Source organism: Scomber japonicus, chromosome 16, assembly GCF_027409825.1.
Source record: "Scomber japonicus isolate fScoJap1 chromosome 16, fScoJap1.pri, whole genome shotgun sequence".
Taxonomy (NCBI): domain Eukaryota; kingdom Metazoa; phylum Chordata; class Actinopteri; order Scombriformes; family Scombridae; genus Scomber; species Scomber japonicus.
Window position 1 is genome coordinate 16779595 of NC_070593.1, and position 24485 is coordinate 16804079.

General features: G+C 41.0%; 2 protein-coding genes across 2 annotated transcripts; one reads left to right on the forward strand and one right to left on the reverse strand.

Annotated features, from left to right (window-relative positions):
• Positions 1-215: 215 nt before the first annotated feature.
• Positions 216-23172, reverse strand: tdrd9 (tudor domain containing 9). Its single transcript, XM_053335154.1, has 35 exons — positions 23045-23172; positions 18247-18281; positions 18007-18074; positions 17311-17532; positions 15202-15324; positions 14887-14967; positions 14646-14810; positions 14441-14544; positions 14224-14343; positions 13203-13287; positions 13043-13100; positions 12452-12556; positions 12265-12362; positions 12046-12177; positions 10939-11101; positions 10746-10809; positions 10516-10579; positions 10376-10420; positions 10208-10261; positions 9533-9649; positions 9338-9445; positions 8821-8921; positions 8498-8668; positions 7727-7838; positions 7426-7641; positions 5127-5216; positions 4756-5013; positions 3834-4001; positions 3286-3353; positions 3090-3199; positions 2436-2532; positions 2197-2335; positions 680-798; positions 522-594; positions 216-409 (listed from the first exon to the last, which is right to left on the reverse strand). Exons 1-35 carry the CDS (start codon positions 23170-23172, stop codon positions 311-313), a joined length of 3960 nt encoding a protein of 1319 aa, XP_053191129.1. The 3' UTR covers positions 216-310.
• rd3l (RD3 like) lies at positions 20667-21924 on the forward strand. Its single transcript, XM_053335592.1, has 2 exons — positions 20667-20977; positions 21561-21924. Exons 1-2 carry the CDS (start codon positions 20667-20669, stop codon positions 21922-21924), a joined length of 675 nt encoding a protein of 224 aa, XP_053191567.1.
• Positions 23173-24485: the final 1313 nt, after the last annotated feature.

The following is a 24485-nucleotide window of genomic DNA, read 5'->3' on the forward strand; positions in this document are numbered from 1 at the left end:
TAGGAGAGTGTGCCTGTGTGACAAATTTAACTTGGGTCACAATGAGACTATGTTTGAATGGAGACTCAAGCCTCATCTCTTGCAACCAACTTTTTTTAATGCCAGTGCTGCAGCACTGTAACAACAGGTTACACAGGCTGAATCTCATCAGCTAATGTTAACTTTTCCTTTATAGTAGTCACTTATTTAAACAAAGAAAAAATATTTCAGTGACAGCTTAGAAAATAAAATACTCTCTTGAACATAATTCAGTCAAATTACAACATTCAAATCACTTTCTTTTCAACCACATGTAAACAAAGACAGCTTCTTAGCTGTTGAGTAGGGTGACAGGATGAAGCTGGAAGAGCACACCTCTGGTCTTTACAGCTCCAGGCTCAACAATATCCATCTTGAGAGATGGATCCACCTGCAGGACCAATTCACCAACACATTTAAACACGCAGATCTAAAATGATGAAAACAGCATATAGCAGAGCTGATTGATCAAATGAATAAAGAAGCACTAAGGTGTCCCATACCTGGTTCCATTTCTCCAGTTTCTCGTAATACGCTGGAATGACAACTTCCCGTGGTGGTGACTTGGTAAACAGTCTGCATTACACAATATAAGCGTAGATCAGTAATTGTGTACTCGTTTGAATAATTAAACTTATTTCTTTGGCTCTACGTGACTGACCTCAAGAGGCGCTCCCGGCAGTCCTCCTGCAGGTGGCTGGTCCTGTCGGGCCCCAGATGCAGAGTGCCATTGGGCCCCTCACACACCAGCCGGTTTATAGCCACTCGCAAGGCATTAATCTGCATAGAAAAAGAACACAAAACTAAAAGGGGCCCCATTATGCTTTTCCTTATTTTGAGTCATATATAATGTTAAACTGTTGGGTGTTCACACTAATCATTGGCAAAGTGCCAAATAAGGAGGTAGAAGTATGAAGAAATGGTGTCTGTGAGAAAAAAAAGCACTGGTTTGAGGCTGCTCTGAACATTTGGTTAACTTTTTTTTTCTACCCGGAGCCGAAGTTGGCTTGTGATGGATTTCTTTGTCTGGTCATCGCCTCCTTGCACAGTGTGCAAATTCACTGCTCCACTCTATTAATATTATGGTGTTTTTCAATTGTTTTGGGGGTCATCACGTCAAGCCACAAGTCCAGCTGGCACACTGAGTGCACAGCAAAGTAAAATAAGTAATTTACCAGTTGGAGATGTGCTAGTCATCTGCAGCTCTCCATCAAGCATCATCATCACTGTGGCTGTTTCTGCTAATACTATTCCTCCTTGCATTATTTCTGACTGATGTATTCAACAAAGAGCTTCAAATATCTCCACGTATCAATTATTTATTTAACACTACTAACGAAACTCTGCTACTTTGGTGAGATACACAATTCATTTCCTGTAAATTCTTTACAATAATCAATCCCATTATTTGATCATTTTAAAGCTTTTAATTAGAAGCAGCAAAGCAAGAAATGCATGGTTTGCATGAGCAGTAACACAACCGATACAGCTGCCACTCTGCAGGTTTCTGGAAATCTGGCCAATCAAAACAAATAGGGCCCATCAGGAAGGGAGCCTTAAAGTGATGCTCAGACTGCTTGTTATGAGAGAGAGGCTGAACTGTAGGGCTGCATAAGGAGCCAGTATAGGATAAATAAGGAGCTTTTGAACTGAAAATCATGCAAATCTACTCGTGGGGCCAAAAATCTTTAAAAAAATGCTGGAAATTAGCATAATAGGGCCCTTTAACAATAAATACACATTGGGGAGTGTTTCATAATGTAAATCATCAATGGCATGAATGCAAAGTATAATATTTTGATTGTAAAACTGCTAGTATATATCAATTTTATTTTAGATATGTACTATTAGTTGATGGGGTACTAAGAACTGAGACTTTAGATTACATAAGAAAACACTTCCAGAAAGAAGGTAAATTCTATAAATAACATAAATAAAATAGCTGCTTTTTAACACCCATGCATTTCACTGATTTAGTCATGTAGTATTCCCAGTGCAACCCAGCTGTGTTTTGTGGTTAAAGTGGCAGAGGAGAGTTGAAAATAGTAAACTTTTGTCAAACCATGAGAGGCAAGCAATGACAAAAGGTCCCATAAACCCAATCAATGTTCCTGACTACTTCTTTGTTGCGATCAGTCACAACTCATCTGCCGCTCTCCTTCTGGAGACATACGTTACCTCAGTGATGTCTTCAACATCAAACTTGACATCGAAGGCCAGTTCGACGTCATGTTCAGGTAGGATGCCCTCTTGTGTTTGACTGTTCCACCCCAATCCACAGAGGGCTCCTGTGTAGCAGGTCCTCTCTTCATTAGTGCTAAAAAAAAAAAAAAGAGCATTAAAAATATTAGCATGTGCTTTTGAATGAGATGTCTTGAAGGCAACACAATGAATGAAGGCGTGGTAAGTCTACTAACCGTAACTCCATGATGGGGGTGAAGAGCATGGTAATGAGAGCAGGCAGTCCAGGGATGTCAGGCATGAGCGTTGTATCTCTCAGGAGAATACGTGAACCTGAAACACAGCCCTGCAATAACTGATTTGACCACTTATAGGGAGAGGAACTCCACAACAAGCTGAAAAACATACAGCTCAATCTTAAGATTTATAAAATCTTCACGGCCTAATTAGACATTCAACAGACACAATTTGGAGTGGGAACAAGTCCCCTCTTAACTGTTTTTGTTGTCAGTCTCCGATAACTCCCATAGTAAACATCGGATTCTTCATCTGCTAAATGCTCCACTATGTTCACCAGCTAGTTGCTACCTTTGTCTGCTGTTTGGGTAGGTAGCATGTTTAAAAACTTTTTCTAGAAACAGCAGCCTGCAGGAAATAAGGTTTAAGGCAACCTAAACAGAGAGCTGGGAAACCAATAGAGACTGCACACCTTGGTAGTGCTAATGGGGACCCAGGAATTGGTTGACAATTCTTACCAGGTTCATCATAACAAGCAACTGCAGATTAAGCACTGTCATTTGATCCAATATTACTATAATATATTGGTTAGTGTCAATTAAAAAGGTGTGAATTAATGCCCATTTATCCCAGACTGCAGTGTTAACTGGTACCTGTAGAGTTGACTGACACAGTTCCAGCCACCAGAATTCTCTGATGTTTGTAGTGAGGGTTTTCATTCAAAGCCAACATGTTGATGCTGCTCCTCTCTATACACACCGTCCTGGGAGTAAGACACACTCATGAGCAGATAGGGGTGGCAATGACAACCAGCAAGTTTGATTTGGTCTTGGTGTACGCAAGACTAACTTGTAGCTCTTGCGGCTAAAGCTGCAGAAGTTGATTTTATGAGGACTGTGTGGCCCATGCAGGTGAACCTATAGTGTCAAAAGAAAGGCAGCATTCAGACATTACGTCATGTATTCAAGCATCCACTGATTATTGTAATTCACAGCCCAAGACACTCTGTCGTCATTGTTCTGGTTAGCAGACAGAGTGGGTGTGCCTATGGCTTACAACCAGAAAATGAACAGCAGCATATAATCTGCAATGGCTCCATCTGCTGGACAAACAGAGCAACCGACTCTGGATGCTATCATACACCTGACATCAAAGTATCCACATCTCAGACATTCAGGTAGTATCCTCTTTTAAATCCATCTTAAAACCCATTTTTATTTTAGTTTTCCCTTAATCCCTGAAAGTTTTTCCTCTACATTTTCAAAGACTTTGTAACACTGCTTTTGAAAAGTGAAATGTAATCAAAAGCAGATATTCTGAAGCTTAGATATTTTAAATTACCTTTTTATTAAGATACTATTAATATGTGCTTTATGTGTGGCTGCTGCATATCTTGCCTTTGTCTTGGAATAAGACTGGCGGCTTTTGGTGAAGTGGGCAAGCAGGTTGTCCATGAGCTGTTTCTCCTCTTTTTTGCGATCCTTCCAGGAGCTGCTGGCAAAATTGGGGACATATGTGCCTGCTTCCATGTCTTTGTACAAGGACATCAGGGCCTCGTGGTTTTGCTGCAAGATCACACAAAGACAGACGTCTAGAGTGAAGAAGGCACACAGCACCAGTACATGGCCAAGATATTTTTAGTTCAATTCTATGTTTTGTCTCAATACATGAGCGTTTCCTCCAGTGCTTTAAAGTCGACTTTGGCCCAAGATCCCCAAACAATTTAATTATTCATTTTTTATAAATTTTTTTGCGACCAAAGCAATGTTGTTTATAGCATCCTACCACAACATCTGCTGGGGAAAATCAGTACTGCAAGTACAAAGGGGAATATTCTGAAGCGCCTGTGTGAGCATTGAAATGTCAACACGCACAATGATAGCAGCATACTTAAAAACATTAGTAATTAGCATTGAATTGTCACAAAAAGAAGTAGTGAGTTTTGTCATCATTTGTTTACATCAATACATGGCATTTAGATTGAGAGCAGAGAAGAGACAAATGTTAAAGGACTGGTTCGTGAAGCTTGAAAAGACGATGTATGTTTACATTTATTAATTTTATATTTATTCTTCACTTCTGTCCAAAGTGATGTACAAATGACAACTGACATGAAATCTAGCTCACTACAGCTGTTCTTCTTTCAGGAAGGGGAAACTACTGTGAACACTTTTTAAACCTATTGGATGTCTTTGATACTAAAAACACATTTTGGGTTTCTATTGCTTTAGGTAAGGCATACGACTGTACATGTGATGGACTATTATATGTGCATGGTCTAATTTAATGTGAAAAAAAAATCCCAACTGTTCTTGTCACCTTGGAATCAAAGTTCTCTTCGGCTTTCACTGCATGTCCCTCCTTCACCAAGATGTCTGCGACGCTCGTGTTTGTTGTCTCTGTGTTGATGAGCAGATGCACACGCATCACACCATGGAGGATGGAGTACAGCGACACGATAAGCGAGCGGCCTTTCACCAGCGTGATGAATCGGTCACGGGCGCGGCTGCTCCATTGGTTCCCAAGGATGATGGACTGGGCTGATGGACGCATTCCAGTAACTTGGAACTCCTGAGCCTGAGATCACCAGCAGATTATCTGTGTTACTGTTCGTTCACAGTCTGGACAGTGGAAGAGCGTAATGATGCATTTGTTTACTTGAAACATGTTACTATTTATAGTACAACTACCTGGAAAGGGTGAGACAGGATGTCAGAAGGGAGCTCCCTGAGGCTGCTGCAGGCAACGACTGCTGTGTTACCAAAGTCCAGAAAGAGGACCTGCAGAACAACAACATACACTTTGCTCTGCTCATTGTGTAACATCAACTACTGCTATTACATACTCCTGTTAAATATTACTTAACTCTGTTCAACCCAACAGTGTCAGTGATTGAAATATAGACTCATATTTGACATTATCAGTTGGTCTTTGAGTTTGTTTCTCTTACAGAAAACTGCAGAAACTTGACCTACACACTACAAATGCTGGTCAGTGATGCTCTGAATATTGCAGTTTTCTACTTTTACATTCTCTTTCTTTTTTCGTCTGCTTTTCTTTCAATACCTTTAATGCTTGGTGAGGATTTTTGATGATAATTGCTTTAGAAAGATGTTGGTCCTGAACCATTTACCTCAAGAACTTGGTGCCACCTGTTGCATATTTAGTGAAACGCATGACACTGTACTGAGCAACTACAAACACATTAAGGTTATAAAATTGTGTAATTCATTGTTCAAACAGGTCAGAATTCAGCAAGTATGCTGTTTGAAAATATGTAATTTTCAAAGAAAACCCAACATAGTCATATAAGTTTTTGTGCTGCAATAATTACTCATTTCATCCATTTGTTGATCAAGATAAAATTAATTGGCAGCTATTTAGATAATCCAATAATTGTTTTTAAACCAAAAATGCCAAACATTTGCTGATTTCATCTTCTCAAATGTGGGGACTTGATCCTTTGAAAATATTTGAAAAAGTCACCTAAAAATTATAAACGTATCTTGTGGACAAAATGATAATGAAATAATGGGCAGGTTAATTCATAATGAAAACAATTGTAAGTTTCAGCTCTAATATTTTTTTTAAGAAACCGGCCTGTTGTTGCTAAGCAGGCCATTAAAAGTCTGTATATGCTGGAACAAAGGTTGGAGCACTGGACAAAAGGCAGTTTAAAAGTTAAAATTAGTAATTTAGCTCCAACTTCAATGACACTACACGTTGTAAGGAATGTGTGCTGTCTCCTTCACTGCCATCACCACCATCCCTGCAGCTCACACCCTCCTCACCACCACTACCACCATCACCTCTGTGGTTCTCCTCTCCCCCTTCCCCTTCCCCTCCTCTCTTCACACCAACAGTGGATCAGGTGAGAATGCAACTAAAGATCAAGGCCACGGGTCCTGATGGCATCAGCTCCAGACTCCTCAGGGATTGTGCAGACCAGCTCTGTCAGGTGGTCTGCTACACCTTTAACCTGAGCCTGGAAAAGGTTGAGGAAGTCATGTGGAAGACTTCTTGTGTGGTTCCAGTCCCCAAGACCTTGTGCCCAACGGAGCCCAACCACTTGAACTGTGGCCTTAACCTCTCACCTGATGAAGGCACTTGAGAGGATCATCTTGAACCATCTCCGCCCCCTGGTGAGCCCTTACATGGATCCCCTGCAGTTTGCATACCAGCCTAGCATTGGGGTGGATGATGCTGTCATCTACCTGCTGCAGAGATCCCTGTCTCACCTGGAGGACACTGGAAATACTGTGAGGATCACTTTTTTCAAATTCTCCAGTGCCTTTACTACAATTCAATCTACAATGCTCAGGAGGAAGCTGGGGGGAGTGGGGGTCAGTGACCAGATGGCTGCATGGACCCTTGACTACCTCATGGACAGACCCCAGTATGTGAGGTTGCAGGTCTGCAGCACAGGGGTACTTCAGTGCACAGTACTCTCACCTTTCCTCTTCACCCTGTATACAGCAGACTTCAGATACTCCACAGACAGTTGTCACCTCCAGAAGTTCTCTGATGACACTGCCCCCTGGACTCCAGAGGTGGTGGGAGAGAGGGAGGTTTTGCCCAAACTGTCCTCCATCATGGACAACACCTCCCACCCTCTGCATCAGACTGTGAGGGCCTTAAGCAGCCCCTTCAGTGGCAGACTCATACACCCCAAGTGTAAGAAGGAGCGCTTCTGCAGGTCCTTCATTCCCACTGCAGTCAGACTGTACAATGCTGCACTATAATTACTTTTTTTTCTGATGTGCACTCCTGCACTTTAAGGTCCTTTTTTAGTTTTTCTTTTAAGCTGCTGTAGCTGTGAATTTCCCCGCTGTGCGATCAATAAAAGTTTACCTTTATCTTAATGTGCTGACAACTACTATGGCATAATCAGAAAGAAGTGCTGACACAAAAATAAAATCTGACAGGAGAGTAGTCAAGGAGATTGTTATAATGGGTGCCAAAGAATGACAATGTGTGAGCGATTGTTACCTCGACTGTATTACCACGCATGTGCAGAATCTTGGCTCGGTAGTACATGCTCTGCTCATTGATCTCAGAGTAAGGAGCCAGACACAGCAAGTTGGGGTACAGTGACACAGTTACAGGATGCAGCGTACGCATGTTAATCTCTGTTGTCAGATGGCGCTGCTTCTCCAAACTGGCTTCATCTGCCTGAAAGCCCCAGAAATGGCCCACCTCCACCACCTGAAGCACAGATCAGAGTCATGAGAGGTTGCATTTTTTGTAGACTGTGAAAACCCTAAAAATAGCTTAGATGTAAAAGACTGACCTCTGTGATGTTGACAACAAACAAGCGGCTGGGAGGTAGCTTGTCTGGGTCAATGGTACTGCTCACCACTCCCACTGGACAGACAGTCTGGCTCTGGAAGTCTACGTTCACCCTGCCCAGCAACATCACACAGAGAACTGGGCATCAGTGTCATGTGTGGCTCTGTATTTATTACTGCATTCACATTGCCTGTCATACCAATTATTTTAATGATTTAACAAAGCTGCCTGTTCAGTTCCTTTGGTTTAAGGTTGGTGCATTAAACAAATGCCACCTATTCAACATGGAAAATGTATTTGAGATTATAAAAATATGGCAATATTGTGCATTATTTTGCATATATTACTGGTAAGGGGAAACACTAAGAATGGTCAGTGAGCTGTCTTATTTTATGTCTAATAGTGTGCATGTGTTAACATATTTCCTGCCTACCAGAGGAGGAAGGAAATAGCTGGTGCTGTCTCTGCCTGAAACTGCCCCTCTTTGAGTACAAGTGATTGCTGTGCAAAGTCATGCAGAGTGCCAGGATGTCAGATTACATTAAGGCTCCGTGCAGGGGCACTGACCAACACAGCCTGTGGTGCAGGGGGTTCCACTTTCCAAAAAGACAGTCTCAGCCATCAAAAAAGTGACTAAGCTGAACCTTTGTTCTTTGTTTCTTTATGAAATTATTTGCTCACCAAGATAATTTTTTATTTCATGCAGCGCATAATTTTACTAACTCACATGGACAAGAAATGTTTTTTTCATGATGTGTGAATAAAGCTGTACCGTGAGTATTTCAAGTGAGTAATGTTTCTATTCCCAGCACAGTTTTCTATTTGTTCAAGGGGGTAAACAGACAGCTCGATAGGAGGACTCTGCTGGGCCAGGAGGAGGGCAAGGGACACCTCAGGTAACACCCCCGAGTCCTGGGATGTCCTGTAGAACTCCACATATGCTCTAGACACACACACACACACACACACACACACACACACACACACACACACACACACACACCATGATGAGGTGTGTACATTTCAGTGATCTACATAAATAAATCAAAAAAACAAATCTCAGTAGATGCTGAGACATGATTTGGCCTTCAGTACCTGCTGCTCTCAAAGGAAATGGCTTTGACTTGTCCACACAAGCGGAATAGAGACTGCAGCTGCTTGTAGTACAGAAAACTGTATGGAGGAAGGTTCCTCACCTGGACACAACATAGCTCGATGTTACAAAAAGTTGTATAGTATAGTTTAGTATAATATAGCCAGTATAGTTTGGGTCTAACATCACATTATACAGGGCCTGAAATTCATTTTTTAAAATAGGGGGGGAATTCCCCCTTTAAATGCTTCATATAGGAGGGATTTTATTTTGTATCCTATGTAAAGTGACTCAGCTTGTCAGCCTAAGCCATACTGTTACACCTGGCTTAGCTTCAGTTGTACTTTCAGCTCAGTCCTAATAAAGTTACAATATCACGATGTAAAGCATTAACCTCAAAGTGCAACTGATGTTAACATGTCATCATCTGTAGTGTAATCATCTTTTTTCCCCCTAAGTATCAATTAACAAAATGAAATGTTCTGCCTGCTCTAAAGATTTCACATCTGTGAGTCATACCATTACTGTTGTTCTGGGGTTGAAGCCACTCAAATCTCTTGAAGCCAGTGTTTCATCTATTTCCCCCTGAACAAAGTAGTTGGGGTAGTAGGCACCAGCGATAACCACCTAAGACGAGGAGAGGTTCAAACAACTGCTTGCAGTAAGTTTGTACTTGCAACTTTGTCACCAGACTCATGTACAACACTAACAAACCTGTAGGATGAACTTCTGTTTGTGTATGCTGGTATAGTCCGAGGGTTGATCGTTGTCTGGCACATGCATGTTGAACTGTTGCACGCGTTTCTTCAGGTCCTCATACAGCTCTGCAACCTGGACAATGAGTTACTGCTGACCAACAATATTCCATTGGCAGCTTAATTTCAAAATATTAGTTCATTAAAGCTGCAGTTGGTAACTTTGAGGAGAGAGAGGACTTAGCATCAAATTTGAAGAAGTACAACATTCAGATCCCTCCCCCTCCCTCTCCGCTGCACTCCTGCCCTGCCTCCAAAGTCCCTCCCCCAGAGGAGGCTGGCGTGCACGCGACCACGTGCACGCGACCACATGCACGCAGTGGTTGTTGCTGCACCATTACTTTCTCTACACTCCTGAAGCCACTCTCGGAGATATGAGCTTGACCGAGCTGAGGAGGAAGGGGGAGGGGCCTGTGTGCGTGAGCAGTAATTGGCAGCTGTCAGACACTCCATCAGACACAATCCTGCCTCTGATTGGTTCTTTTTGTCCGGTAGCGGTGGAGCAGTAGGTGGGGCTAAATGAGCCCATTTTTTAAAATTTATTTTTATTTTTTACAGATTACTAGTTTCATGTAATGCCGTCTTTACATAGTGACAGTCTGCTTCATCCTGATGCTTGGAGTTGTCTCCTTACCTCCCTGATCCTCTTGATCTGAATGAAGTTCTCTTTTCCCCAGTCCAGCTCATCCTAACAAGAGGGAGTATCAAAGGCAAAGAAAATACAAAAGAGGACAGGATTTTCTACCAGTAAATAATATGATCAGCACATTCTTATGTCTTTGTGTTGTGTTGCTCTGTTCACCTTTGGGTGTCTCAGCAACCCTTTCTTTTTGGAGGAGTGCCATGCCTAACAGTAAGAGACAATAGGGAAGGGATTTCAGCTATTAAAGCAAATACATAATTACCTTGAACAACACCCTGACTTGACATTAAACACATTACCTTGAAGACGTTGACAAAAGCCATGGAATCACTTGGGGTGCCGCGAGCAAAGGCCAACTTGCTCCTGGAATTTCAAATAATTTTAATTGCACACAGAAAAAAACTGTGATGGGACTATAAAAGCAAGTAAACGGACTCAGAGAGTACATGACAACATAATGTACCAAATATCACGTGCCACACTGACTGCAAGAAAGTCTGAATTGGGGCAGCTGCTGTATGTGACTCACCTGTGGCCGGCAAGCTGCTGCATGGTTGGTATGGCAAAAAAACTCTTCAGAGAGTGAGAGGCGGCTGAGGATAAGAGTGATGCAGACAAACAAAAAGTGCAGTCATATTTGTTGACCACGCTCTGCCTCTACAACTGTAAACATGCATATGCAGTAACTGCAGCCAATATAAGTAGGATGATGACAGACTGACCTATGATAAGGCACTCCTCCAGACAGCCAAAGATGTAGCCCAGGACAATCATCTTCCCAAGGTACAGGTCCACAGGTAAGTGGGCCAGCACTCGGCCGACGAATGTCAACTCACCATCCTCATTCTGGCCCCGACCATCACTTTTCACAGATAGGGCACCCATCTTTAAAAAGAAATATCCAGCTAGTGTCAAGTCAACAGATTCCTCAATTTAAAAAAGGCGCCATGAAGATTTAGACATTTTTTCAAAACTCTTCAGCCTTACTCATCACTATTCTTTACTGGCCGGTAGGACCTGCAAGACTGCGGCAGAAGGCGTTTACAGCAATTGGCTAGGCTAAAAGAAAGTCTGTTGAAGGCCTTGTTTATCCCTTTGTCTTGGCTCTGACATCCACTGAAAACTTTGGTCTTATCTTGAATCTTCATACACAATATGTTATGACCTACAAAACTTAGGCACCATATGAGATGAAAAAAACCCTGTTTTTGTTACCTTAGATGCCCATCTTGGCTGTAAGTGAGCCAAGAGGAACAACTGAGTTGATCAATTCATTTTTGGTTGGCATAAGAGAGTGAGGTAGGCAGGGGTTTCATTGTGTGTGTGTTACAACAAAATGTTCTAAAAAAAATAGAAAATGATATTAATAAATGTTTAAATTGAAAATTTTGTTACCTTATTAAGTTTACACAATCAGGCAAACCTACTCGGTTTCACCATTACACTATTCTATGCATCCTAAAGAAAACAAAGACTATACCTGACCCCAGAGATCTACTCTCTATTAATTGTTTGTATTTGTCAGGGACAGAGAGAAAACAAAAACATAAAACAAAAACAAACACTTCTACCACTTTCCCTTCCCACACAAACACACAACACTGCCCTATATAACTCTTACCAAACACACTTGACAATGGTAACAGCGGCTGACTCAAAGCTCCAGTCTGAGAACTCAAGGTCTAATAGTCTGTGACAGAACTGGGTGGTCAGCTGCCTGCCCAAATACATGACAGTCATCATTACAGCCCTGCCTTCATACCTACTTGAGTAGACATTAATTGCTCTTTCTGGGGAGAATCATCAATCTGCACCCTTTTTATATTGACCTCTTTGAGTTGGAGCACAGTCCGCACTATGTCACCGAGGTTGGGAGGTGAGAGAGCTGTGGAGAGTAGCGAGCGGGGATCTCCCATGTCCAGAAGCTTCACCTTCAGCATGATGGTGGCCAGGGGGGCTAGCTGAGAGGAGGGGATAGCACAGCATAGTGTGATCGTCAGATGAACGCTGAAAACAGTGTAAATTAATCTCTGGCCAGTGGCACATACCAGCATCTCAGGGATCATGTAGTCAGGGATTTCATTCTTCCAGAACTCTTTGGTAACAAGACGATAACAGTAGCCCTTCGACACTCGACCTGCCCTACCTGATGGAGGGAGCAAAAAAACATGAGTGAATTAGTGTGACCAGATACTTACATTTTAGAGGTCAAGTTCTGTGCTGGAGTTGTTGTACCTCTGCGCTGGTTGCAGTTGGTCTTGGATGCCCAGGTGAGACGCAGAGACTGGTAATTAGTGTCTTGGTCACAGACCATGTGGCGCGCCAGGCAGAAGTCGATCACTATGCGATAATAAAAGAAGCACCAGTACAAAGAAGATTTTAAAAAAAACGACCCTAGCTAAAATTAAAGTTGTAATCCCTTAGATTTCATCATGGTCGATTTTATGTCACCTGTTATCAAGGTAACAGCAAGTGCAGTTTAACACTACAGAAAACATTCCTTGAGCATCAACGTAGAGAAACGAAGAGACACTGGTGCCCATTTACCAGTGCAACCATACAAATGCACATTATTTATAGAGAAGTCCCTCAAAATTAATGGCAACTGCAATCTTTTGTGAAGCACCAGCAGTAGGTTATTCCATTTCCATTAGCACCAACTTAATATAGCTCTGATACAGTGTGAAGAGTAACAGTGAAGCTGATATCTATGAGGTTATCTAACATTCTTATACAGTATCAAAAATGATATTTGACTGAATCAAAGTCTTGAGGATTATAACTTTCAGGGAACCGGTAAGACAAAGATTAAGTAATAGAACCCACCATATTTGACATCTGGAACAGTCACTGAACTCTCTGCAATGTTGGTGGAAAGGATGACCTGTGAAGATTAATAGAACATCAGTGCAGCAGGTACTGACAACACACTTCAGTGAAAACAAAACAAAAACAAACAACACAAAAAAAAAAACATGGTTCTCACCTTTCTGTATCCAGGGACAGGAAACAGAAACACACCATTCTGCTCCTCCAGAGTCACGGTGGAGTGGAGAGGATAAACCTGCAATCTGAAAGGTAAATGTAGACATTCAGCACAAGTAATGTATGTTAAACACTGGTCATAAAGAAAATACTGCCAGCAAAACAGATAAAAGAGACAGAGTAGGGCTGCACGATTTGGTTAAAATCATATTGCGATTGTGGAAAATACTGCAATTATGATATGATAAACAAAATTATATCATCACTATAATTATTGATGATTTTGAGAATCTAAATTACCAATAGCAAAGCGAAGTTTACGACCATTGACTAAGCTCCACACAATGTTAATGCAGTTATCTGTTGTGATGGCGACCTGACGATCCTCACATATGCAGCCAATGCCTCTTTCAAGCCCAAGGTTGTGTTGTTGACGGTGTGATCCTCAGGTCTGGATTATTTTGTGAAATCCCTCTTTGCTAACTGAGTACAGGGGCATCATGTCTTTTGCCAATCAGTACATTATGGAGTCAGTTTGAGTTTTGTTTTATTTACAGGCCTCAGCCTTAAGTTGTCGTCTCTTTATTAGTTAGCGCTTTCACTGTGATGCATATATATTTTTCTTTATGTGGTTTAAGCTGCTGATATAAATTTGTTGTGTTGCTGCATGACGTAGAGACTTTCATTGGAGATGTTTTATAGAGTACCTCTTTCTGCTCAATGTCACTAAGCTTGAAGCCAAAATATCGCCATATAACAGAGGTTGTGTTTTTTCCCGTTTTTTTCTCACCAGTTCAGAATCGGCTGCTCGTTACCATCCATTTCCACCTGGTCTGAGGTCTGTACACTGACAAGTCATGTGACCACGCAAGAAAGTATTCAAAACTAGGTATGTACATTTGTACTCTGATCATTTTAAATGTGCCAAAATCTCAGCACACTCTAGAAAACAACAGTGTTCTTTCCTTCCAAGATAAGAAGTTACTTCTGTGCAGAAAGATTCAATGAAGAGATAAACTCACCTTTTGTGGACCAGCTTGGCCAAGGCCTCCTGCATGTAGCTTATTTCATGTAAACCAGGAAGGAAAACCAGCACACTTCCTCTCTCTGACAAAGTCCTGCCACCTTCTTTCTCCGTTTTGCTGCTCACACACAAACACACATTTAAACACATAATTGACAAATGGGGGAAACGATGCATCTTCCCTTCCAGTGTGCACTACGACAATAAGACTTCACCTGGAATCTTTTCCTTCCATCTCATCAAAGCTCTGAATGAGACTGATGGCAAGATTGTAAATCTCAGGTGATATATAAGGGTCATCTGGGTGAGGCGCCTCAACCTGGTAAAAAAAAATCAGCAACTTTAAATACACACAGACACACACTTTGGCTACACAATACTGATAACAGTAGCATCAGCTGACGTTTAACATGTCCATACCCTGCCTGGAAACAGGTTGTGAAGGTCATCCAGATAAAACTCCTCAATAGCATAAGGTGCCCCCTCCACTTCAAACACATATGCCGGGTTCATCTTTCCACGAACTGGAGTGCCGAAGTACTCAGCAAACTGTCTGCAGTTAATGGTGGCTGACATGAGGATGATCTGAGAAAACATTTGTAAGTTCAACTAATGCCAAAACAGAGCATAAGAGGGATGTGAACAGTGATCTTGTGATTACCTTAACATAACGAGAGTTGGAATGAAGAAGCTTCCTCAAAACCAGCAGGAGAAAGTCCATCTCCTCAGTGCGCTCATGAACCTTAGGCAAAAACAGCTTATTGAAATGACCAAATAGCCAAGAATCATTGATTAGATATGAGGATTAAATGATGATATTGGGACTCTGCAGCAATATATATATATATATTATTAGTATGTGTATATATATATGTATTGTTTTTGATTCAGCATGAAATATTCTAAATTTGGCCTCAAAATTTCCCTTTTAAAAAAGGTCCAGCAAACATTTATGATCATCTGACTGTTTACGCACCTCATCTACAAAAATATGAGAGTACTCTGTGAGACACTTGGCTGAAACCACTTTTTGAAGCAGCACTCCTGTAGTCATGTAGATGAGTCGAGTGTGTTCAGTAGCCATCTTCTCCAGACCAACCTGAAATACAAATACGTCTGCATTCATAAATCTGGACACCAACACAAATTCTTGTATTTTCGCATTTGGTTTCCTCTCTGTTCTCAGGAAAAATGTTTTGCAGTATTTTATTGCAAAACTTAACATTTATTGAGTGTCAGAACATATTACATCTCCAAAGTCTTTTAAAAAGGTGTTTCTTCCTGCCAGGAAATACACTGCGCTTTGCTTAAAAATGTCAGATAGGTCACGTTAAAGATATTGGGTCCCATCCAGTTTCAATCAATAAGGTTATGTTCTGCTCCTTCAGTGATATAAAGGATTGTTCACAGTATGCTTAGACCTCATGCCAGTGTCTGCCATTGCAAACCTAGCTATTTCTGGTCATTGGAGTCATTTCAGTCTTGGAGAAAATATCAGTGACCTGAGAATAAATTCATTGAAACCCTGTGTATGAACACAGGGAAATACTTTTTGGTTCACCAACTCAACTCTGAGCACAAAAGAACTTTCCATTTACTGAGTGCTCAACTTTCACAAACCTAGAAGAGAAAAAAAAAAAACAACAACAGAAAAGGGAATAGAGAACTCTCCCCCACTGCCCTCCAGCAAACCAAGATGTCTCGGATGCAGCAGCAAAAATAAAAAGCATACAGATGAAGAATATAATGCTGAACATTATGTCTTAACATGGACTATTAATCAGTGACTACATGTATGTGCACACTAATATTTCACTATTATTTCAAATATGACCACGTTCTGAATATTCCAAATTAAGCCTTACTCCAAAAGTAGTATTTTCTGATCAAGACGTGGGATATGCAGATATTATTCGGGTTTTAGGAACATTCTTCAAATGTTATACAGCACATTTGGAATATGCATCTCAATTGGAGTTTAACCAAAGTCTGCAACAGGCTGTTTGCTGTCAGCAGTTGTCAACCTCTGTGCAGGCAAAATTACATATGCTGGAGCAGGAAGGTAGACAGAGGAGAGGATTGAAAGGAGAGTGGCAAGCTGATCAGGGCAGGCTAGAAAAAAACAGAGCGTCTTCTCCACAACAGGGACAAAGGGGATTGTTTTTTATCTTGACATGCAGCCATGGACTGATGGTGATAACTTGGTGTGATGCACCAAAACACTCAGTAGTGTAGAAAACATCACAGGACAACTTATGCACTGATGTGCCTGTAACCAGGGCACAAAATTAGCACCAAATAGCAGCCAAATGCTGGCAAAATATGCAAGTGGCTGGTGGATTTGCATCATTCAACAGCCAAAACAAAAAAGGTCATCTATTTGGTAACTGGTAAAATTTGACCATTCACTATCCAAAAAAGTTATGCACCTTGCTTTTAATTACTAATTAATTTATAATATCAGTCAAATCAAAATAATTTATAAATATCAGGCCACAGCTCACTCATGTTTTTCACCTCTCCGGTTTACTTCCCTTCCTGCAGAGAGCTTTGTATTTAAGCTCCCACTGTTGAAGCTGGAAACCCTGAAAACCCTTTGCATGTAAACAGGAATATTAGTGAAATATTCATTTTCATTAGACATGCCAACAGCTTAGAGGGAATATTGTCTTTTTTGAAATAAGGGGAAAAAAACTGAAATGTTTGTACATGTAAACATAGTCATTGCTCCCACTGTCACTGACATCATCTTTAACTCCGGAGGTTTGCAGCAAGCAGAGGAGACAAGTTATTAGATGTGCTGTTTCAGAGCTCTTAGCAACACAACCAGACATCCTGACAGCAATGCACACAAGAGCTTGGCAAATATGCATATGCACACTCTTGAGTTGTGAGAGGATGTCATCTCCCTTTTGAACACAGTGTGATCTAAAGTGAATCACTTCAAGTTAAGGCTCTTGCTCTTCTGAATATCATGGTTTAACTATTTTGTAGGAACTAAGAATATACTGTATGTGCAGGCCCATGTATGCGTTCACATTTCACAGTTTAAGTAAATCAGATTTCGTCTGAATGTTGCACTTACCTGATATCCTACCAGACTACCCAGGGTACACTTCCTCTGTGTGGCTACCCATCGCGCAATACTGCTGGCCCCGATTTTTCGTGGTTGGGTGACCACAATGTTGCATGAGGCATTTTTGTCATTGTAGTGGTCCAGAATGTATTGTGGCAGCTGGGTGGTCTTGCCACTGCCTGTGGCTCCTCGAACGATTACTACCGAGTTGTTTTCAATGAGGGAAATCAGCTGGAAGCAGACACACACAAGAAAACAGTTAACAAAAAGAGAAACCCCATTTGGTGATTTGCACCAATATCATTGCAATAGATACAATTTTTAAAAATATGTCCTGAAAGTTATGAAACTATAGAGCAGATGGATGTACTAAACTGATGAAGCCAGAGTTCATAATCTGCGTTAAGGAAGTACAGCTTAAATGACAGCACGAGCACCTAAAACATTCACACACCACTCTGATAGTCTAAGAGAAAAATTTAATCCAGTGAAATTAAAGTCAGCCGTTGTCCTGCAGCATCAAATAACTTTGTTTCTTGAACAAACAGTAAAAGGTTAAGTGCATCAAAGTCCTGAGGACATGCTGACAATCTCAAGAGAAACTCCTAACGTGAATGAGGACAAGAATACGAGGGCACTTTCAGACCATCAAGCTGTGTGGGTAAGTGTATGCTGTATATGGACTCATACACTGGTACATTTTACCTCCTCTCTGTTTTTGGTTATGGGCAAGTTGGGGTACTCGTAACTAGCGAGTGGAGGAGGAGTGGAACCTGAGGATTTAGAATTGAAAGCACAAGAAATAGTGTTCAGTCTTTGACAAATTCTGTGTTACATTTAACAACATAAGTTTATAGGATGTAAGAAGAATAATTCAAGCCTAAACTTAATACTCACTCCTAGCAGGTACTTTTTTTCGAAACTGCCCTCCATCACAGTTTATACCTTTTAGGCTGCCTTCACCAGGAACCTCTGACGGGCTGAACAGAAACAAAATTATAAAGGAAAATTTAAGCAGTTTATACATTTTAAGCCTCAACAGTCACAAGAAAGGAAAAAACAAATTTGGGCCACAATAACTAGAATTTGAAATTCATAAGGACCAGCAAGTTTCCCTCTCTCTACTCATACAGTGTGACAATTTCCTCTTCAAGATTGTAATTCTTCAAAGCAAACAAAAAATTACAATACAGGATTGAGTGTGACAATGGTTTAGCTTACACCTGCTAGTTTCATCTCAAAAAGTAACATGGGTTTTATTTCCACTATGACCAAATCATTTCAATAATACTTGTAGATGGTTATGTCAGTTTGAGAGGACCCTAATTGAGTAGTATTAGTGGAAAGGAGTTACATCATGCAGTTTTAGGATGTTTAGTATGTGTTATGTGTGTGGTGTGTAGTGACATTCCACTGGAGCACTTACAACATCTGATTGTTCGGAAAGCCAATTACAAATCAGAAGAAGCGTATTCTGGCCGGCTAAAATTAAATGCTGCGCTTTACACAAATTATTAAACACATTTTGCACCTTTAAATCAATTAACTTTCACTTCCTAGTTCAATGGAGTAACTGTGGTGCTGTTTTTTAAAATTATTTATTTGTGTGGCATTGTGGATGTACTGAATTCGTGCTGGCATCGACATTGCTTTCTCCATTGAGGTTAATGGGAAATGTAATGTAATCTAATGCTATATGACATAGCAGACAATGAATACAGTATTTCTCAGACACAAAGATGCCGTTTTTTTAACCACATTGCCTATGACTGTTTGGATGTTGAATAACACTGAGGTTATCATTGAAAGTTAACTTCAAATGCTAGGTCACAGTGGGAAAAAATACCAGGAGCTCTGTCTACTTCACTACTCGCTGCCATTTCCAACTTTGCTCAGCATGTCTGCCTCCTCTCGTCTTTCCCTCTGGCCAGCTAGACCAAGCCCACAGCACTGTAGCTTGGAGAGCATTCCCAGTTGTCTCTGGCCCTTGCTTTCTCTCAACAAGGAGAGGATTTTATCGCAACAGCAGGCACAAACCCTGACAGTACTAAGAGGACGGCCAACACACACGACTTGTGGGCGCGCACAAAAACACACACACAAAAAACACTCTCGTCCTCTTCCTTTCTCTCCAGTGCACACATTTCATGCAAGCTACAAAGCAGCTGACCTTACAACAAAGCTGCACACTGCACAGAGGAGAGTATGGTGAAAGGAGGAGAGGTGACAGCTCTTAGTCAGTTAGCAGTGTGTGACTAACTCTGCTGGAAAAAGTCTGCGTGACAGGAGCAGTGGGAGGGATGAGACAAGGACAAGACAACAGCTACAACACAAAGAGAAAAACGCTTCCAACAAACGAGACGGTTGAGGATCGCTGCCGACTCACAAGTGATCTGCTCCTTTAAAAAGGCAATTGACACCAGGGAACGTAGTAGACAGCAAGTAAAGGGATGAACATGGACAGAGCCATGGACACACAGAGCTGGAGGCTGAACTCTGTGATGACCTTAACATCTTGAACACCTCACAGACGCGTAAGCGTTGCTGTTTTCACCTGTAAGTACAGATCTTCCCTTACAATTTTCAGTTAGACATTAGCGTGATAATTTGTTCCTACGTGTTATAAAACTAACAGTAGTTAAAATATAGATTTATTATGGAAAACCTCAACCAGAAGTAAGGTTAAATACCTGAAAAGCTCAGTTCTGTGACCTCAACATGTGTGAAGCCACACATACAGTTTGCATTTGTGAGGCTGACCTATGACCCTGCAGGCTGTGTAATCCATCTGAATCCCAGGTGGAAGCTGTGATGCATCCATCAGCCTGAAAAAAGGGCCAAATACACACACCTGGGACATCATCCTTTGCAGAGTTTGTCATGAACTGAAGGCTGAAGGCAATCAAAGCACACGTCAGGCAGGGAACCGAGGTCAGCTTAGTTATGGTGTGATCATATTTCACTGTCAACCTTAAATTTTAATATTTCACACAATTCTGGATAAAGTGAGATACTCATAGTTCAAACGTGGATTTGTGATTTTCTTACATAATTCTGGGGTTGGATAAATTCATTTTTCTTTGTTCTTTGAAAGTTAATTTTCTATCATTACTCTTCCATCTCTCTCTCCCATCTGTTAGGTTTTTTTAATTCAATTTCTGCTCCATCTACCTTTGCACAATTTGTCTCTATCAGTCCTGCCAGTATGTGCAACTTGAGAGAGAAATTCACACCTGGCTCAAAGCAACAAATATTCCAGCATATTTAAATGCTGCACAACAGCACTGTAAAGACATCATGGCCTCAAGATCCAGATTAACATTTCTTGTGTCTTCAGTTTCTCAGGATTGTCTGCTGTGACTGCCATGCCACTGTTCAGCTGGATGAAATGGTCGCATGAAACAAGCGTGCATGCTCCGGATGAAGCATCTCTGAATGCCCCAGGCGTTGTTCCCAGCCGCATGTTGATCAAAGAGCTCATGTGGCATGTGGAGGAACGCGAGCACCTGGCGAGGGAGCTGGAAAGGGAACACAGGCTGGCCTACAGCGCCCTGGGTCTCCACTGGTTTCAGAGGTACCCCAGGTTGCGGACCCTCATCCCCACATCAGAACTACACCAGCTGGAGTTCCTGTGTGCCCAGATCCCACCTATACATGCAGCCACCGTGCTCTCCAGGTGTTTTGTCGCAGGCATGCCATCCTCCGTCTTAACATTAGTATGTTGTCAACAGTGGCTAGCTGCTTCTGCATCAACACGCAGCCTGACAGCAGACAAAGCAGAGAGGACCCGAAGGGAAAGGGAGGCAGGGCAAGCTGCCAAGAAAGCCATTGTGTGTTACTGTCACAGAGGCAGGCGATATCGGGTGTGAACATGTGAAGGTGAAAGATGCCCTGTAAGGATCAGTAAAGCCAGAATGCTGATGTTCACCATAATGAAATAAAATATTCCATGATGGAGCCCTGTGACCTACTTATTTCCCATAAAAACTCACTACTAGGTCACTACTGCGTTCTTTCATAACAACATTACCCAACAATAACACTACTGTACTATTTTTAAAAACACGACCTGTTGTCCCAGATATGTCTTCTAACTATAGGACAGACTTAACAGGTGCAAGGGCATATGTCTTAGTCTTTTATGATGAATTAAACATACAAAAATTAGACAACTGTAAATGTGGAAGCTGATATTGTGTTGATGCAAATCCTTACGACTTAAGCAAGTGTTTAATTAACTCTGTCGCATCCTTCCGCAGGTTTCGTGAAGTGCTTGCCACTAACAACATAATGCCCTGGGAACTGGCGTCTGTCTTCAAGCGGGTGCTCAGGGACTTTCTGAGCCAAAAGGAATATGACGAAGAGGACAGTCTTTCAGTGGAGCAGGCGCAGCTCAGACCAATGGAGTCTTGGACCAGCCGCTACAAAATGAAGCAACGCTTTGTCACACCTACGGTCCCCAACTGCGGAGACCACCCAAGGGAAGAGATCCCAACTATCTCTGGATATGTGGACCGGGCTATGAGGCACTCCAGCTCAGCCACAATAAACAGGGACTGGGACCTTCCATATTACTATCCAGTTCCTCTCAGGCCCACAAGGGCATATGACACAACACTGTGAGAGGACATACTCCTCAATACATCTGTGGTCTTTTATCACAAAGAAAATCAGTAATAACATTCACAGCATGACAACATGATGCAACGACTAAATTATTTGTAAGCCTGTTAATTGTAATTTATAAATCATTATTTGCTACCAAAAACGTGAAGGTGACTTTAGGCTAGATGAATGATGTGTTGAACTGTTTCATGACCTTAACAGGTCATTAGTCACTTGTTCTTTACAATCCCTAAAACAATTTAACATAATTTGTTTAGTAGGTTGTTTTGTCCTATTTCCTGTCTGGTTAATCAACTTGTGACAACCTTTTATATTTGTATCACATTTTTTACATTACATTATAGTGTCCCCTGGAGGCTTCCTGCTCTCCAGAAACTCTCAAGGGCACACAAACCTCCAGGTTGGAAAAGATTGCACTCACACTTCTGACTCAGTGGTCAGAACAGTAAACAACAGCTGATGTTTATTCCTGCAACTGGCAAATTATAAAATTGTCAATGAAAAGCTCCTTTTGACAGCCAGCCTTAAAAAGTAGATTTTGGATTTAAACCCAGGAAAAAATGAGTGAGTTTTATCACAAAAACATTAATGTAAATTAGTGACGCAAGTAGTGTGTAAAGTGCTACATAATTGAAGTTAATGTATTAATTCAAATCTTGGAAAACCTTGAAAGTAATGGATATTCATATGTAAAGGTCCCCAGATTTAATTAATCCAGACACTGGAGCTAAAAAAAAAAAAAAAAAAGGATTGTATGTTGCTGTGTCGCACTTACCTTTGCCTGTATAAAGCTACTGGCAGCCATTTAAAATAGTGACCATGTTAAGCGTAGAAAAGTCTAGAAAGGCCACCTAGCTAATTACTGTCCTTAGCTAAAAATCTACCAAAGCTAATCTGAGCCTCACATGTTATATCTTACTTTCACATTGTCTTTACAATTATTTAGCATTAACCAGTCTGGCTGTTTATGGCACCAATAAATTAAAGTTTGGGCTGCGATAAAGAAGTGACACCAGTAACCTTGAATAGTTTTGCATGATAGCGAATCTGCCACGTGTTAAACTAGACGCGGGATGCTACGTAGCTAGCTGCCTTGCCTCAATGTATCTGACCTTACCCTGTGTCACTTGATGGTAGCTCTTCTAACTTTCGTTCAACCGCTTCCTCTGTCAGTTTGATGTTGGCAAACGTGGTCCCCGAGGTGAACCAATCTGAAATTTGCTCAGAGGTGAACACCTTCTTCATGTTGCAGGTTACCAGTAGCCTCTCTGAGGTCACTAGCTCGAAATGGCGATTAACTGCGTGGGGCAAACTAGTTCAGTCCGCCCCCTGTATGTTGCCATGACAACTGCAAATCAAGGTTATAACCAAATTATTCCATTTTACAGCATTATGTTTCTACTAACCTCGCATATTGTTCAGGTAAATTGCCTATTTTGACATTTGAAAGCAAAAAATAAGATAAGATAAAATAAAATAAAAAAATCCTAAATTACATTCTTTATGCCTTAAATTGCATGTCCCAGTAGCGATATAATTACAATCACGACCGCACTCTTTTATAGCCCAGAATTTACAAAAATTGAAATAGTTTAAATATATATTTTTGTGCTGCTTGTGTGTTTTTGCACATAGACGCAGACCAGGTGTTCCTGGTCAAATTTGACCTATACTAACTAATAGGTCTGGTTTGCAAAAATCAGATCTCATGTGATTTATGACTTCAGAAAAATCGGTTTTAGGCTTGCAGTGTGAACGCGGCCTTAAAGTCACTAGGGGGGGTCAAATCAAGATAAATAGTCCTCCTTATAGTGGAAGGCAGCTCTCATAGGATTATTAAAGGTACTTCACTGATTTGATGGAGTGGATAGAGTGATTTGGTCGATCTGTTATTCTAAGATGAAATTGAGACAGTGAGTTCAAGAGAAAAGTATTTGATGAGGACAAAATAGAGGAAATGCCCTCATTACTTCTCTCATAAACCACCTTCCCCCCAGTTTATAACCAAAACATCACAGTAATCTGAATCTTTCATGACACACAGAAAACGAGGGCCTGTGATTTTTAAAGTGTTGAGTGGTTTTAATGGTGTAATAAAATCTACCATTCAAGAAATGTTGCATCATTTACTTTAAATAAAATTCATTGAAATCTCTGGCTGCTTCCTGTTTTAGATAACGAGATCATAATCATAGTGTGACTAAGTATTTATTTCTATCAATTTAGTATCAATCCTAAAGAAAATATACTCTCTATATAATCTGTAGTGAAGGATTAATCACCCATTTATTGAGTGACAAGATATATATGGATGCAAAATACATTTGGTGTTATACAGCAATGCTTTAGCCAGGACTAAAATGATCCTGCTGTGAAGGGTCAGAATACACACATTTCAGTGAGGGTTCAATATAGCGAAACAAAAACATTCTGCTAATGTGAGATATGTTTTTCATTTAACGACCACTGATTTACTAGCATTATATATCCCATGACCTAGGTAAATGAAAATTATGCAGATTATTTTCTGTAATTAGATTTTTATAGACTATTTACTT

Bases quoted from the DNA above. Each gene is read 5' to 3' on its own strand.
- rd3l (XM_053335592.1), top strand. From the start codon at position 20,667: ATGCCACTGTTCAGCTGGATGAAATGGTCGCATGAAACAAGCGTGCAT. The intron at 20,978-21,560 runs GTGTTTTGTCGC...ATCCTTCCGCAG, and splicing joins GCAGCCACCGTGCTCTCCAG to GTTTCGTGAAGTGCTTGCCA.
- tdrd9 (XM_053335154.1), bottom strand. From the start codon at position 23,172: ATGAAGAAGGTGTTCACCTCTGAGCAAATTTCAGATTGGTTCACCTCG. The intron at 12,178-12,264 runs GTATGTGCCACT...CCCTCCTCTCAG, and splicing joins ACATGATCCCTGAGATGCTG to CTAGCCCCCCTGGCCACCAT. The intron at 595-679 runs GTCAGTCACGTA...TGTGTAATGCAG, and splicing joins TGCCGGGAGCGCCTCTTGAG to ACTGTTTACCAAGTCACCAC.